Below are 12,187 nucleotides of genomic sequence, written 5' to 3'. Positions count from 1 at the left end.
AGGATAGGATGGGGTACAGTAGACTATACCACACTACACTGAAATATTTCAGTTGGAAGAGGCTGACAAAGGATCATTGGGTCCAACTGCCTGACCCCTTCAGGGCTGATCAAAAACTAAAGCTGATTTTTAAGGGCATTGCCCAAATGCCTCTTGAGCAATGCCAGTTTGGGCCACCACCACAAACCCCCTCCAGGATGCTGTTCCAGGGTCTGACTACCCTCTTGGTACACAGATGCTTCCTCATGTCAAGCCTGAGCCTTCCCTGAGGAGTCTTGGTTAAATTCTGTTTTGGTTTGTTCTTGACCACGGATATGCAGAAATACACAGAATCTTTCCTTTGGGGCTGCCTGCCCTCAGATTTTCTGCTGTTTTCCAACCATGCCACGTTCCTGTGTTTATTTCTTTGGACAATCAATGCTGTAACAGCTTCAGCACTGCAGCAACACCCACAGGTTTAGAGATTTCCTCCAGGCACAGGCTGCCAACATTCCCAGCTCACACTGGAGGGGAAATGGTACCACAGCAATCACCCAGACAGGGAACCTGTCCTTTCATACTGGTCCCAGCTCCATGTTTGCATCTCCCCAGTGTCTGCACTCTCCTCCTGTTCCAGCAAGCCAGGTGAACACAGGATGAGGAAACAGCCTGATTTGCTGCACACAAAAAATAAGCCTTGCAAGTGAAATACAAAGCTGACAGGCCAATTGTTGTCTTCATGAGATGGAGAATTCCCACATCTTACCTTGCATGTCTATTCATTTTACACAATTAAATAATAAAAATCAGCATCTCTTACTAATTACTTGATTAAACAGCTCTTATTTGAGTGGAAAAAGGGAACAAGGTATAAATAAGGGTCACATCTGTTCCAAGAGCAATTCCAGGAGAGTTTTATTCAGAATCACCTTTAAAGACACTTCCATCTCTGATTAGAAGCAGAACCCACTCTCCATATGCAAAACAGCCAGACTTTTGGCTCAGGGTGCACAGGCTGATATACCTGCTCTCATAACTGGTTTTAGCTCTGCTTAGGGATTAGCCAGGATCCCATCACCTCATTCAAATCCACTATATTTTAACAGCCTTACCTGGAGAAGCCTTGGTTATCATAGGCCATGTTAGTCACATCTCCAAATACAGAAATATTCCTGAGTTTCTTATTGTTGTTGTTACTGTTTCTTCCCTTATAACCAAAGTAAGCAGCTTGCATGTGCTCCAGTTCTTCAGTCCTTAACTGGTACCACAGCTGCATTTCTCTGTGAATACACCAAGCAGTAGAAGCAGTACTGTGATAAATGGATATCTGACCACAGAGCTGACTCTCTAGACTTTAAATCTCATTCCAGGTTTACTGAAGAAAGCACTTAAATACATGCTGAACTTCATGTGTAAGCCAAACTTGTAGAGATTTAAATGACACCCTAAGATAGGGAGTTCTTCAATAGCATAAATATTAATGTGTAAAACAGTGCTATTTTAAGGACTGTCCAGCACTCCTCAGAAGCAAACAAACAAGAAAATGAGAGCAATTTTCTTATGAGCACCAGTGGATAGTTCAAAGCAACAAACCTCCAAGAATTATGTCCATTTGATTCAGTGTTCTTCCAGACTACAGGTAATAAGAAAAGTCATGTAAGGTGGGATGATGTGTCAGTGTTCTCATGGACCTTCATCAGTGACATCAGGCCACATCACACATCACACACCTGTTGTGTGTGGAAAGACTTCAGAGCATCTCCATTTTATGGGATAAATTATTTTGGGAAAAAAAGAAATATTTTTTTGTGACTTTCTGCATCACTGCTATTCTTAAGGCTTCCAAAATCACCAGGCAGGTTGAAAAGATATTGATTTAAAAATGGAGGAGACAGGAAATGTTGCCTTTGTTAAGCATAGAGCATATTCCCTCACTGTCAGAATTCTCTTCTGGAAATGCTCAGGGCTGTTTTCATGCTGGTCTCTGCAACTCTGAGGCAAGGAAAAAAATCCACAATTTCTTTTCCTGTCTTTAAAAGAACTTTAAGATTCACAGAATCAAAGACACTCTCACTGGCTGAAAGGACAAGATCAAATGGTGAGAACTGGCAATGCTGATTTTGGTGACATTTCTGTCTTCTTGGGACACAATCCCGCTCTTCCCAAAGAAAACAGATCAGCTGGTCTTTCACACATGGTCTAAGAGACACTTATTTTCCCCCCAAGAGTTCTCATTTTGTATTAAGTTATCAAGCCTGCAGCTTTTTGTCAGATTAATGCTTTGTGCATCCAGAAATGGATCCACTTTTCCACCTCCATCACCAACAGAGATGCTGCCACTGCACCTGACAAGTTTCACACAGGATTATTTTACTTTTTCTCCCATGACAGGGACAGTTTGTTCGTGACTTCAGCTCTTTCTGACAGAATGGATAAGACACACCATGTCTGCAGTGCCCTTGGAGCTGGGCTCTGTTGCCAATGGGATGGAGCAGCTCCTTCAGGAGACAGGGAAAGGAGCACAGGGACAGCAGGGAACTGAGAAAGCTTCAGCAAAAGCAATCATTTTACAGCCTGATGACAGAATCAGGTCATAATGTCCAGTGTGAAGAGCTTCTCTTTTGTAAGAGAAAAATATCAAGTCATCACAATAATGGGAATGGCTACCTTTTACAAAATATCATTTAAAATAAATGAAAAGCAAGGATTGTGATATCAATAGTCTTACCAAAGGAAAAGTGGCACTTCCAAAAATGTCAATTAACCTTTCATTTCAAAGCAACTTATTTCATGCTACCAATAAAAACCTAATATTATGACTGACACGAAGGACTTTCATTTTTTGACACAAAAAACCTTTCAAGAGAAAAATAAAATCTCTATTTTGGCTACAATTGGATTTTGAATGACAGAAGTTCCCCCTTCAGCTGGTTCCCATGTAGCTTCAGCTAAAGCACAGTTCAGCACTGAAACCTTCACTACTGTCTTCCCCAGCCTCCCTCCTCTCCACTGGATGGGCTGGTGGGAATAACCAGCAAGAAAAGTGAGGGGAAACCAGGTTCCCATGGAAAGTTTTCTGTAGCAGTGACTGCAGGTGGATGCTCTCGTTAATGTGCTCCTCTGACACCATCCACACTGACTTTTTAGAATGGACTGGATTGAAAATTTGACTTCTTCATATTCCTGTTTATAATCCACTGATTTGTGCTCCAAGCCAGAAGACAAAATCCTCTGTCCTTCCAGCCCCACACTGGGAGAGCTTTGAGGATGCTCTGCAGATGGTGAGGTGACTCTGACACAGGGAGATTCCATTTCCCAGCAGTGTTGAAAGAAAGAAAGGAAAAAAAGGAAAGAAATAGAGAAGAAGGGGAAGCACTGCCAATCTCCAATAACTTAAGGAGAGAAATGCTGTGCCAGGAAAGAAGACTTGTGTGTTCAGCTTCTGCATAACCCTGGGTAAATCCATATCTCCTCAGGCCTCTTGAGGTTATCTGATATTAACAGGCACCAGGTATTTAAATACTCTGGAATTCCAAGTCTTTCTGTCCAAGCCTAAAGCCTGACCTACAGATTAAGGATATTGAGTAATTAACATCATTGCAGTGCTGCAAGCAGCAAATACTTAGAAGCACTTGTTATCACAGCAATGGGGTCCATATGATGTACACTCTTACATTGTTATTAAAAGTGCCTTCTTGACATACCTTTGAGTCCTCCTCCTCTCACTTTTCTTCACACACTTGATCAGACAGCAAGTTAAGAAAGCCATTGACATCAGCAGAATGACAGCACAGCTCACAATGGAGGCAATCACTGCGACCTTAAAGCCAAAGGTCTCGTACTTTGATATGGCTGCAGCAAAGCAAACACAGAAATGTTTCTAAGATCAGTCCACAAATTTTTATCTTTCACATTTTCATTAAACCGTGCTGAAACCTACCTGCTTCACACTTGTGCTCAGTAAGGACTTTCACATTACTGTGTGTCAAGACACCAGAGTATCTTGGCTTCAGCTTAGACCTATGTAAGCATCAAACTGGACTATGTAAAAATCCCCTGTTTGTAAGTTACTAATGAATTGTTCACAAGCATTTCACCACTGCAATTAATTAAACACAGTGCTCTTAGCACTGCAGTAGCTAAAAAGCACAACTCTGTTGGCAGATCAAATGCAGATGAGCTGCAGACTCGTCATTAACAAGGACTGAAGCTACAAAAACAAATACTAACAGTGGCACATGGACCTAAAGAAGCCATTTAGAGCAAGGACAGTTCTATGTAACTACTCCTCTTTGGCAGGCAGCAAACAACAGGTCTTGCTCTGTTTGGGGAAGGATGGAAGAAGTGACCTGCAAGGCTGAGTGTTTGCAGGGATCTGATGCTGGAAGTGAGCTATCCAGACAAAAGGAGGAGTGGGAATGTGGTGTGGCACAGCTAACACAGATCTCTGCCAACTCACTTGGAGCAGTAAGTGTGTCTTGCTTCAAAACTCATCTAGTTCTCCCAGTGTCACAGTGACCAGCATCATAAATGGTTCAGCTGAGCTCCACACAAAGCACTGTATTTCTGCAGCCTCTGGGGGAGGATTTCTCTCATTTTTTCTTCTATGGCATCTCCAAACAAGAGGTAAGAATAGCTGAGTGTGTGAGAGAGCACTAAGAGCAATGTATCCACTGAGGAATTGAAATGACACAAGGTCTGAGGCATCTCAAAGCTCAGGGGCACCGAGTTTTGCTTGGGTCTACTTCTGGTTAAATCAGTAACAACCTTATAACAAACAAGAAGGAACACAGCTAAAAGGTAGTTAATTCTGATGCCATTCCAACACTATTTCTCTGTATGTAACTTCTCCATGCAGCTGCCCACAGACAACAACCAAGAATTGTTCAAAAAGTCTCACTGTGTTTCTTTTACATCAAAAACATTGTCATTGTTAGAAAAGACTGCCAGGACATGAGATGTTCACAAATATGCTTGCACATCAGTTGGTCATTCTCATAGTGCTGGGGTGATTTATGATGATGGTCTATTCCCTGATCCTCTGCTTTATGCCCCAGAATGGTTGCTGTATCTCTAAGGTGGGTCTGGGGGAAGCCTTTGCTGGGTTTTTTCAAAGCCTCACTGTCCCAGCAGTCCAGGGAAGTGGTGCAGTCTGGGTTTTGCTTGGCTAGCTTGGGGTTTTTTTGTTAGCCCAGGCAGAAATTTGTTGGTTTATTTTTTCCTTTCCCTGGGCTTGGAGAGGCTGCAGCAGCAATCCTTTGGTGGCTTTTCGAGGTGAGCTGGAGGCTTTGGTTTTGGTCCAAGATCAGAGGGAACAAGCTGCAGGAGAAGAATCTGCCCTGGTGGGAGAGAGGGGCTGCTCTGTTTCAGCCCCAGACCTCAGAAAAAGCCTGACCCAGAGAGGGAAAGCACACCTGCTCCACCTGCTGTGGCTGTGGACAGGGGACTGACCCCAGAGAGTCACTGGCTTCCCACCTGTTTGCCTGAGCTGCTGGGTGAAACTTGTTTTTTTCCCTGAGACAGGAGCTGGTTTCATCCTTCTCCCCACCTGGCTGCTGGCTGCTGCGGGCTTTTGTCTTCCCCTGGCATTTTGGGGTTGGTATTTTTATCAGGAGAGGGGGTGGTGGTGGTGTTAAAATCTGACAGTGCAATGTCCAGCACTTATTTACCTTTTTTCCCGTGCTGTGTGGGCAATCTGTTTGTCAATAAATGGTTGGGTTTTTTCACTTTCATTTCATATGAATGAATTCAAAGTATTCATTTCTTATTGGTGGAAAGGGCTTGTTGGAACCTGTTTTTCAGAACACTCATTCCAGAGTGTTTTTCTCCTAAGCTTGTCTCTAAACTGAGACAGCCATACACTCTCTAAAGCAGCACACAGCTTTTAGCTAGAGCCAGGTATTCCAGGTTCTACCTGGACATGAGATCAGGGATGAACCCAACAGAGTCTTTTCTGCCTCATGACTGTGGTATGTCAGATATGGAGTGGAACTACCATCAGTGGGGCAACTTTGAAGAAAACTGAACTTGTCTTTTTCTTTTTTCAGTTACCTAGAAGGAATCCTAACGCTGCAGGAGAGGCAGGGCAAGGGAGGGGCAGCCTTTGGGAAGAACCTTACGCTTGCAGGAGGGCACTCCGGCTGTCCACTGTGTGCTGTTCCCTTTCCAAACGCAGGAGACGATGCCTGGTCCCTCCAGCTGGTGCTCAGCAGGGCACTGGAACACGAGCACTGATCCCACATCGGTGCCATTGCCATGAAGGAGCTGGAGAGAGCCCGGCTGGGGCGGGAGGAGGCGGCTGCACTGCCCTGCAGAGCAAGCACAGACACAATGCAGCCCTGCTGCCAACACTGAGGGTCCACTGAGGGTTTATCCACTGCAGGCTGGAAATCAGTCACAGTTAATGGGCAGAACAAATCCCAAACCTCGGGGTGGCCAACACTCTGCCCATGGCCACTCTCCATCAGAGCCATTCAACAGCTCCTCTGCCCTCACCCCCAGAACAAAGCAACTGATGTTGTGACATTATCTGCTCAGGCTGGTACATGGTGAACACCAAAACACTAAAAACAATAAAAAAAGCCATTTTTGAGTGGCACAGTACCCTATGGTATTAACCTGTGTTATATATATATATATATATATATATATAACACACACACACACACACATATATATATATATATGGTATTATGTATATATGGTGTATATATATATATATGGTATGGTTTTATATATATATATATATATATATATATATATAGTTATATAATGTGGTATTAACCCTGTGTTATTGGATTCTGATTAATTTAATACTCAGGATGGCTGGGACTATTCATTACACATCTTCCCCTATGCAAATTTCCAATATCTCCTGGCCTGATTGTGCAGTTCAGCCGACTTGGTAGCACCTTGGCATGATCTGACCAAAACCTCTTATCTTGACAAGCACTGCACCTCTGTTTGCCTTGGCTGAAAGGGGCCAAGGGAAAAAAAACCCACAGAAAGTGGCATAGAAAGGCATACACATATATATTATCTCCCTTTTCAAGTGACAAACTCAGCTTTACAGTAAATCATTAATTTTTAATACATTTTTCTTCATTCCACTTTTCTATAACTTTGTTGTTTATGTAGCTGCTCCTTGAGCCGTGGAGCTGTTCTCCCTTTGGCCACCTAATGTCAGGCACTAACTTCATACAATAATTTCTGTTGTCACAACATTCCTTGTTTACAGTCATTTTAAACAAAACTTTCAATGTCAGGTCATTAAGACAACATATAACATCTAGATATTTTCAAAGGTAACAAATATTTTTTCTGGGTCTGTACATGTGCATTGTGAAAATCTAGAAACTCGGGGTTTTTTTAACTTTTACAAAAACCAGCACTGCTTCTGCATCAGAGCCTGAGTTCCCTGTTTTTCACTGGATTTCCAAATGACTTGAGGAAACTCAGAGGCACAGTGCTGCAAGCACTATGATGTCACACACACAAATATTAAAAGAGGGAAAATGTATTTTCCACATCTAGAGGCAAAAAGAAATTACAGCCTCCGTGAGAACATCCTGACAGAACCACATGTTGTTAGCAAATCTATTTTATTTTTAATGCTAAAACTCCCCCCATGTCATTAATTGTTGTTAAGTCCCTAGATCATACACAGCAGGCAGGTGTCCCACCTGTCTCAAATTCAGGCTCCTAAACTCCCTGTCCCTGGAAAACAAACACGAAGGAATCTCAGCAAAAGACCAAACAGAAGTCCCAGGGACAATTACTGGGCTAATCTCTTGAGTAAATATGCACCAAGCACCAGCTTTTAAAACCACAGCTCTTTAATTCCATGCAGATTATTTCTGTTTGTTTTGCCACTTCATTCAGCCACTTACTATGGCAGCAATTGGCCTCAATGAGAGCAAATATTTTCGATACAAATGGTTTCTCCTCACCTCTTGTCCCTCCCACCCACATCCCTGGAACACACAGGATGTACTGGACAATTTTCCTCCTCACTCCAGATGAGTGTTACAAGTTTGGGCTTTTTATCTTAATCACTTTGTGGTTTACCATGAGTAACCATTGTCCTAAACTGCAACATAATAAGGATTTTATATATAGATGTTTGGGGCTTTTTGGTTTGGTTGATTTTTTTACAATTTCAAGGCTGTTTTTTGAGGTCAGACCACATTCTTAAGAGTTCACATTGGCAACTCTTTGAGCTGTACAACATGCAAAAAGTAATGAGAGCTGAACTGGGCTGGATGCACCTGCTGGGCCACCTCATGAGCCTCAGTAGAGGCCCTCAGCACACCTGGACTGCCCAGTACACCTGGACTCACTGTCCTCCAAAGAACAAATAATACAGCACAATATCCACAATATCTTTAAAGATGTGTTTAATTTAAACCAGAATTAACCCTCCTGTGTAACATGTGCAGTTGCTGGGGTGTTTTGAATCTTTCCTGCCCCATCCTTTCCCACAATGGTGTCTGCCAAGTGCTTAAACCTCTGACTGGCAGTGATCTTTGTCAGCAGCATTCTCAGCTCTGGGATTTAAACTATTTTTGCTCCACTTGAGCTCCACAGAAATGTCTACTGGCCAGCATCCCCTCAAAATGTGGTATTTCCATGCTTTGCTGCCACACATCACAGATCATGCCCAGAGGATCATTCCCATGTGAATGTAATTGGGGCTGGAACCACAGAGGTGCATCTCAATGAGAGCTACACATCCAAAACCTTCTGTAGCTGAGCTGAAAGCTCATCAGCAACTTCATCTACCTGCACTTGTGCAGAGGAGAAACACCATTTTTCTTTCAGGAGCTTCTCAACACCATTTCATCCCACTAAAGTAAAAAAACTTAAATGTGTCACTGCTTTTTGCTTTTCATTTATTGAAATGTCCAGATGGAGTTTTTCCAGAATGTTTTTTTGGATTTCATCCAAGCTGAGATTTAGCTTCTCTGCATAAAATTTGCCCTAATTTCAATCATCATCTTCTAAAAACACATTTGGAAAACTTTCCTGCAAGCTCTAGCATCCTTCACTATTGGCTACCTGTAATGTTTTCATAGTCAGCCATGGCATTCACTTTTCTGCTAGGTTAATTTTACCCTTACATCTCCAAAGAATCATGTTTAAGTAAGCTTCCATCCTTATACTTATATAAACAGATGTTCCAGATAGACTTCTTTTTTGAATACTCTTCAGACTGAATCTACTACAATCAAGAATTTTATTCTTGTTTTTATTAATATGATCAATTTTATTTTTGTTTTCAACTGAGACTGGTGTCTGAAGCTGCACTGCTCCCTGGTAAAACACAAACATTTGTGCTGACCAGATTTACATTTTGATTTATTAAATATCTGGAAAATGTCATGTTCAGGTCTTGGTTTGCATAACTGCTGGCACCCAGAAATGCAAAAATTAAAAACTGTAAAAATTGAATAAATCCCCTAATTAGAGAGCTGGAGGCCCTCTGCTCTGGAGACAGGGTGGAAGCACTGGCATTGTTCAGTCTGGAGAAGAGAAAACTCTGGGGAGATCTTGGAGCCCCTTCTGGTGCCTAAAGGGGCTTCAAGACATCTGGAGAGGGACTTTGGACAAGGGCCTGCAGGGACAGGACAAGGAGGAATGGCTGAAGCAGGGCAGATTTAGGTGGGATTTTGGGCAGGAATTGTTCTGTGAGGGTGGGATGTCCTGGCACAGGTGCCCAGAGCAGCTGGGGCTGCCCCTGGATCCCTGGCAGTGCCCAAGGCCAGGCTGGACAGGGCTGGGAGCTCCTGGGACAGTGGAAGGTGTCCCTGCCATGGCAGGGGTGGGGCTGGATGGGCTTTAAGGTTCCTTCCAACCCAGAACCTTTGCAGCTATTTCTGCAGCTTTTTGCAGAGCAGAAGCTGTTTTATAAAAATGCAATTTTCAGCTTGGCCTCACGCTGAGAGGATATCCAGTGTTCAGAAAATCTCTGAAGCTGAAGCTGCTGTCTGGCACTGGCTACAACAAACAGGTTATTGCATATGACAAATAACTATCCTCAAAGTAAAGACAGACACTAAAGTGCAGTGTCCTCCATAAACTCTTAATTCACCCAACCTCTGGGTTCAGAAATAAACACATACATAATTTCCAGGCACTGAAAAATGGAGAGTAAGAATTAAAATAATCCAAAATATCTCTTCTCATGTACAGACAGGATTATCTGTACAGCAAAATTGATTTGTCAAAAAGAGGAACCATATGGTTTCACTGTCAGCAAGCTCTGGGTTTATGTTTTGCTGATAAGAAAAAATAAATGAGAGAGCAACCTAGGCATGGCTGCCTGGTAAACATTTCCTGTGCTCCTTCCACAGCAAAACAGTGACTAAAAATCAAATACATTGCATAAGTGTCTACCAAAATGATCCAAACTACAGAAGGAATTACCTGGAAGCATGTTAGCAAGGGTGCCACTTGGTGTCTGTGCAGAAAGAATCCATACCTTCACCTCATTATTCCCAGACACACAAAGGCCAACCCCTTTGCATTGATTATTGTTGGAGATTTAATATCACTAAAACATGCTGGAATAACTAGATGCCAGAAAGCAAGAGAACACTAGGCTCTCTCAACCCTGTAGGAAATAAACACCCCAATATTACTGCTGCAAGTATCTTTTCCTACAGAATCACACCTCAGAAATTGGTGTCCCTGCAATCACAGGCATGTTAAGCATCCACAGCAAACTCACAGAAGAGCTCACTGTGTTAAAAAGCAAAAGAACAGCAGCTGGAAGTGAAACATGCAATAAAGCAGATGTAGTAAAGCATGTTCCATCGAGTGAAACTGTCTGGCCCTGGCACTGCTCTCCTTGACACCATTGCTGTTCCTTCCTTGCAGAGCTGGCCTCGAGTCCTGCCAGGGCTGGGCTTTTAAACCAGCAAATGACCACCAGGATCCTCCTGATCCTCCCACGAGAAAATCCAGATGCTGGCATGGCTTTTAAAGAAATTAGTGTGAAACGTGACACCAAACCCACAGTAAAAGAGCAGGGTGAGACCCAGGCTATGGAAGCTGTTGTGGAGATGCTGCAGGGCTCTTACAGACCTGTCTGCCTTCCTTCCAACACACAGGTATGGCTCTGTGGAGTTACTCCCTGGGGGAAGCTCTGGAGGTTCAGGTGTGGCACAAGCCACGTGCACCAAAACATCTGCACACCCATTACTGCAAGGACCACCTCAGAGGCAGGGCCAGGCTTGGCCACCACTGCTCTGGGAGCTTCACACCCCAAACTCTGATGGAGACCTGCAAGAAATGAACAGCAGCCACAGGACTGTTCCTCCAGGCCAGTCTCATGACTGCCACAGCCACTGCCCATCTGCAGGCCTGGTGAGATTTAACACTGTCACTGCACAGATGAGACCTGCAGACCTTGATCTCCCTCCAGGGACAGAAAAAGAGTGATGACACATAAAAAGATGAAACACCAAGGTCAGTAAAGAAAGAGTCAAGCCTCAGATGGAAGAAGAATGAGGAGATTCCCTAAAGGGGCTGAAATAATCCTTTTGGTAGGGCCATGGAGATGGACAATGATACACTGAAATATCTCCTTTAATTCATGAGACAGTATGGGGGGATGAAGTATTCAAACTGTAAATGTGACAGAGACATCCATTGATGAAGCCAAGCCAATGTTAGAGTAGCTGTGATCCCATGGGAAGCTTGAACAGAGAAATGAGAGTTGATGAAGACCCTTGGCCCACAGGGAGGGAAGAAGAAAACCTCTGTTCCCAGAGATGTTCACAGAGACAGATGGAGAGAACCTTTGCCTTTGAATAACTCATCCTTAAAATAATACCCCATGAGTTCATGGCCCATGGACACACCTCTAGGAGGGCTGTGAAAATGGGAGGAATTTCACATTGCAGAACTTTTCCTGGATGGCTGCTATTCATGGAAATGAAAAGCCATGAGAAAACTGTTTCTTGTAGAGAAGTCTCCATAGTATGACAAGAGAAAACTCCTCTCCCTACAAGGACTGATGAAAGACTATTGTATAGGTGGTACTGCTTTAACATCCTGGGTTTTATCTCTGTGTGGTCAGTTGAGAAAGGAAAGAAGTTGGGTATGAGGAGGAAAGCTGTTCTGGAAATTTTACTCTGATGCTTCTTATTCTTGTAGTCCTGTTAATAAAGTTTCTTTATACCTTTTAAGTTTTAAGTCTGTTTTG

At 43.2% G+C, this 12,187-nt stretch overlaps 1 protein-coding gene across 4 annotated transcripts in view; it reads right to left on the bottom strand.

Moving 5' to 3' along the window:
* The window catches only part of CARD19 (caspase recruitment domain family member 19), a 47,157-nt gene that overhangs the window by 26,685 nt on the left and 8,285 nt on the right, over positions 1-12,187 (bottom strand). For 2 of the 4 annotated variants that reach the window (XM_015641279.3, XM_019008099.2), the window contains 3 exons: positions 6,099-6,287; positions 3,684-3,831; positions 1,092-1,259 (listed from right to left, as the gene is read on the bottom strand). The exons of 1 other annotated variant lie outside the window; for it this stretch is intronic. In XM_015641279.3, coding sequence (XP_015496765.1) covers positions 1,092-1,259; positions 3,684-3,831; positions 6,099-6,287 — 505 coding nt within the window. Of the gene's footprint in view, positions 1-1,091; positions 1,260-3,683; positions 3,832-6,098; positions 6,288-10,404; positions 10,430-12,187 lie in introns of those variants that run through there. One more of the 4 variants, XM_033517323.1, reaches the window with a different exon arrangement.

The sequence above is a fragment of the Parus major genome, chromosome 12 (genome assembly GCF_001522545.3).
Source record: "Parus major isolate Abel chromosome 12, Parus_major1.1, whole genome shotgun sequence".
In the NCBI taxonomy this organism is placed as follows: Eukaryota; Metazoa; Chordata; class Aves; order Passeriformes; family Paridae; genus Parus; species Parus major.
Note: the sequence above shows the minus strand (reverse complement) of the source record. Positions and strands in the feature narration are given on the sequence as shown.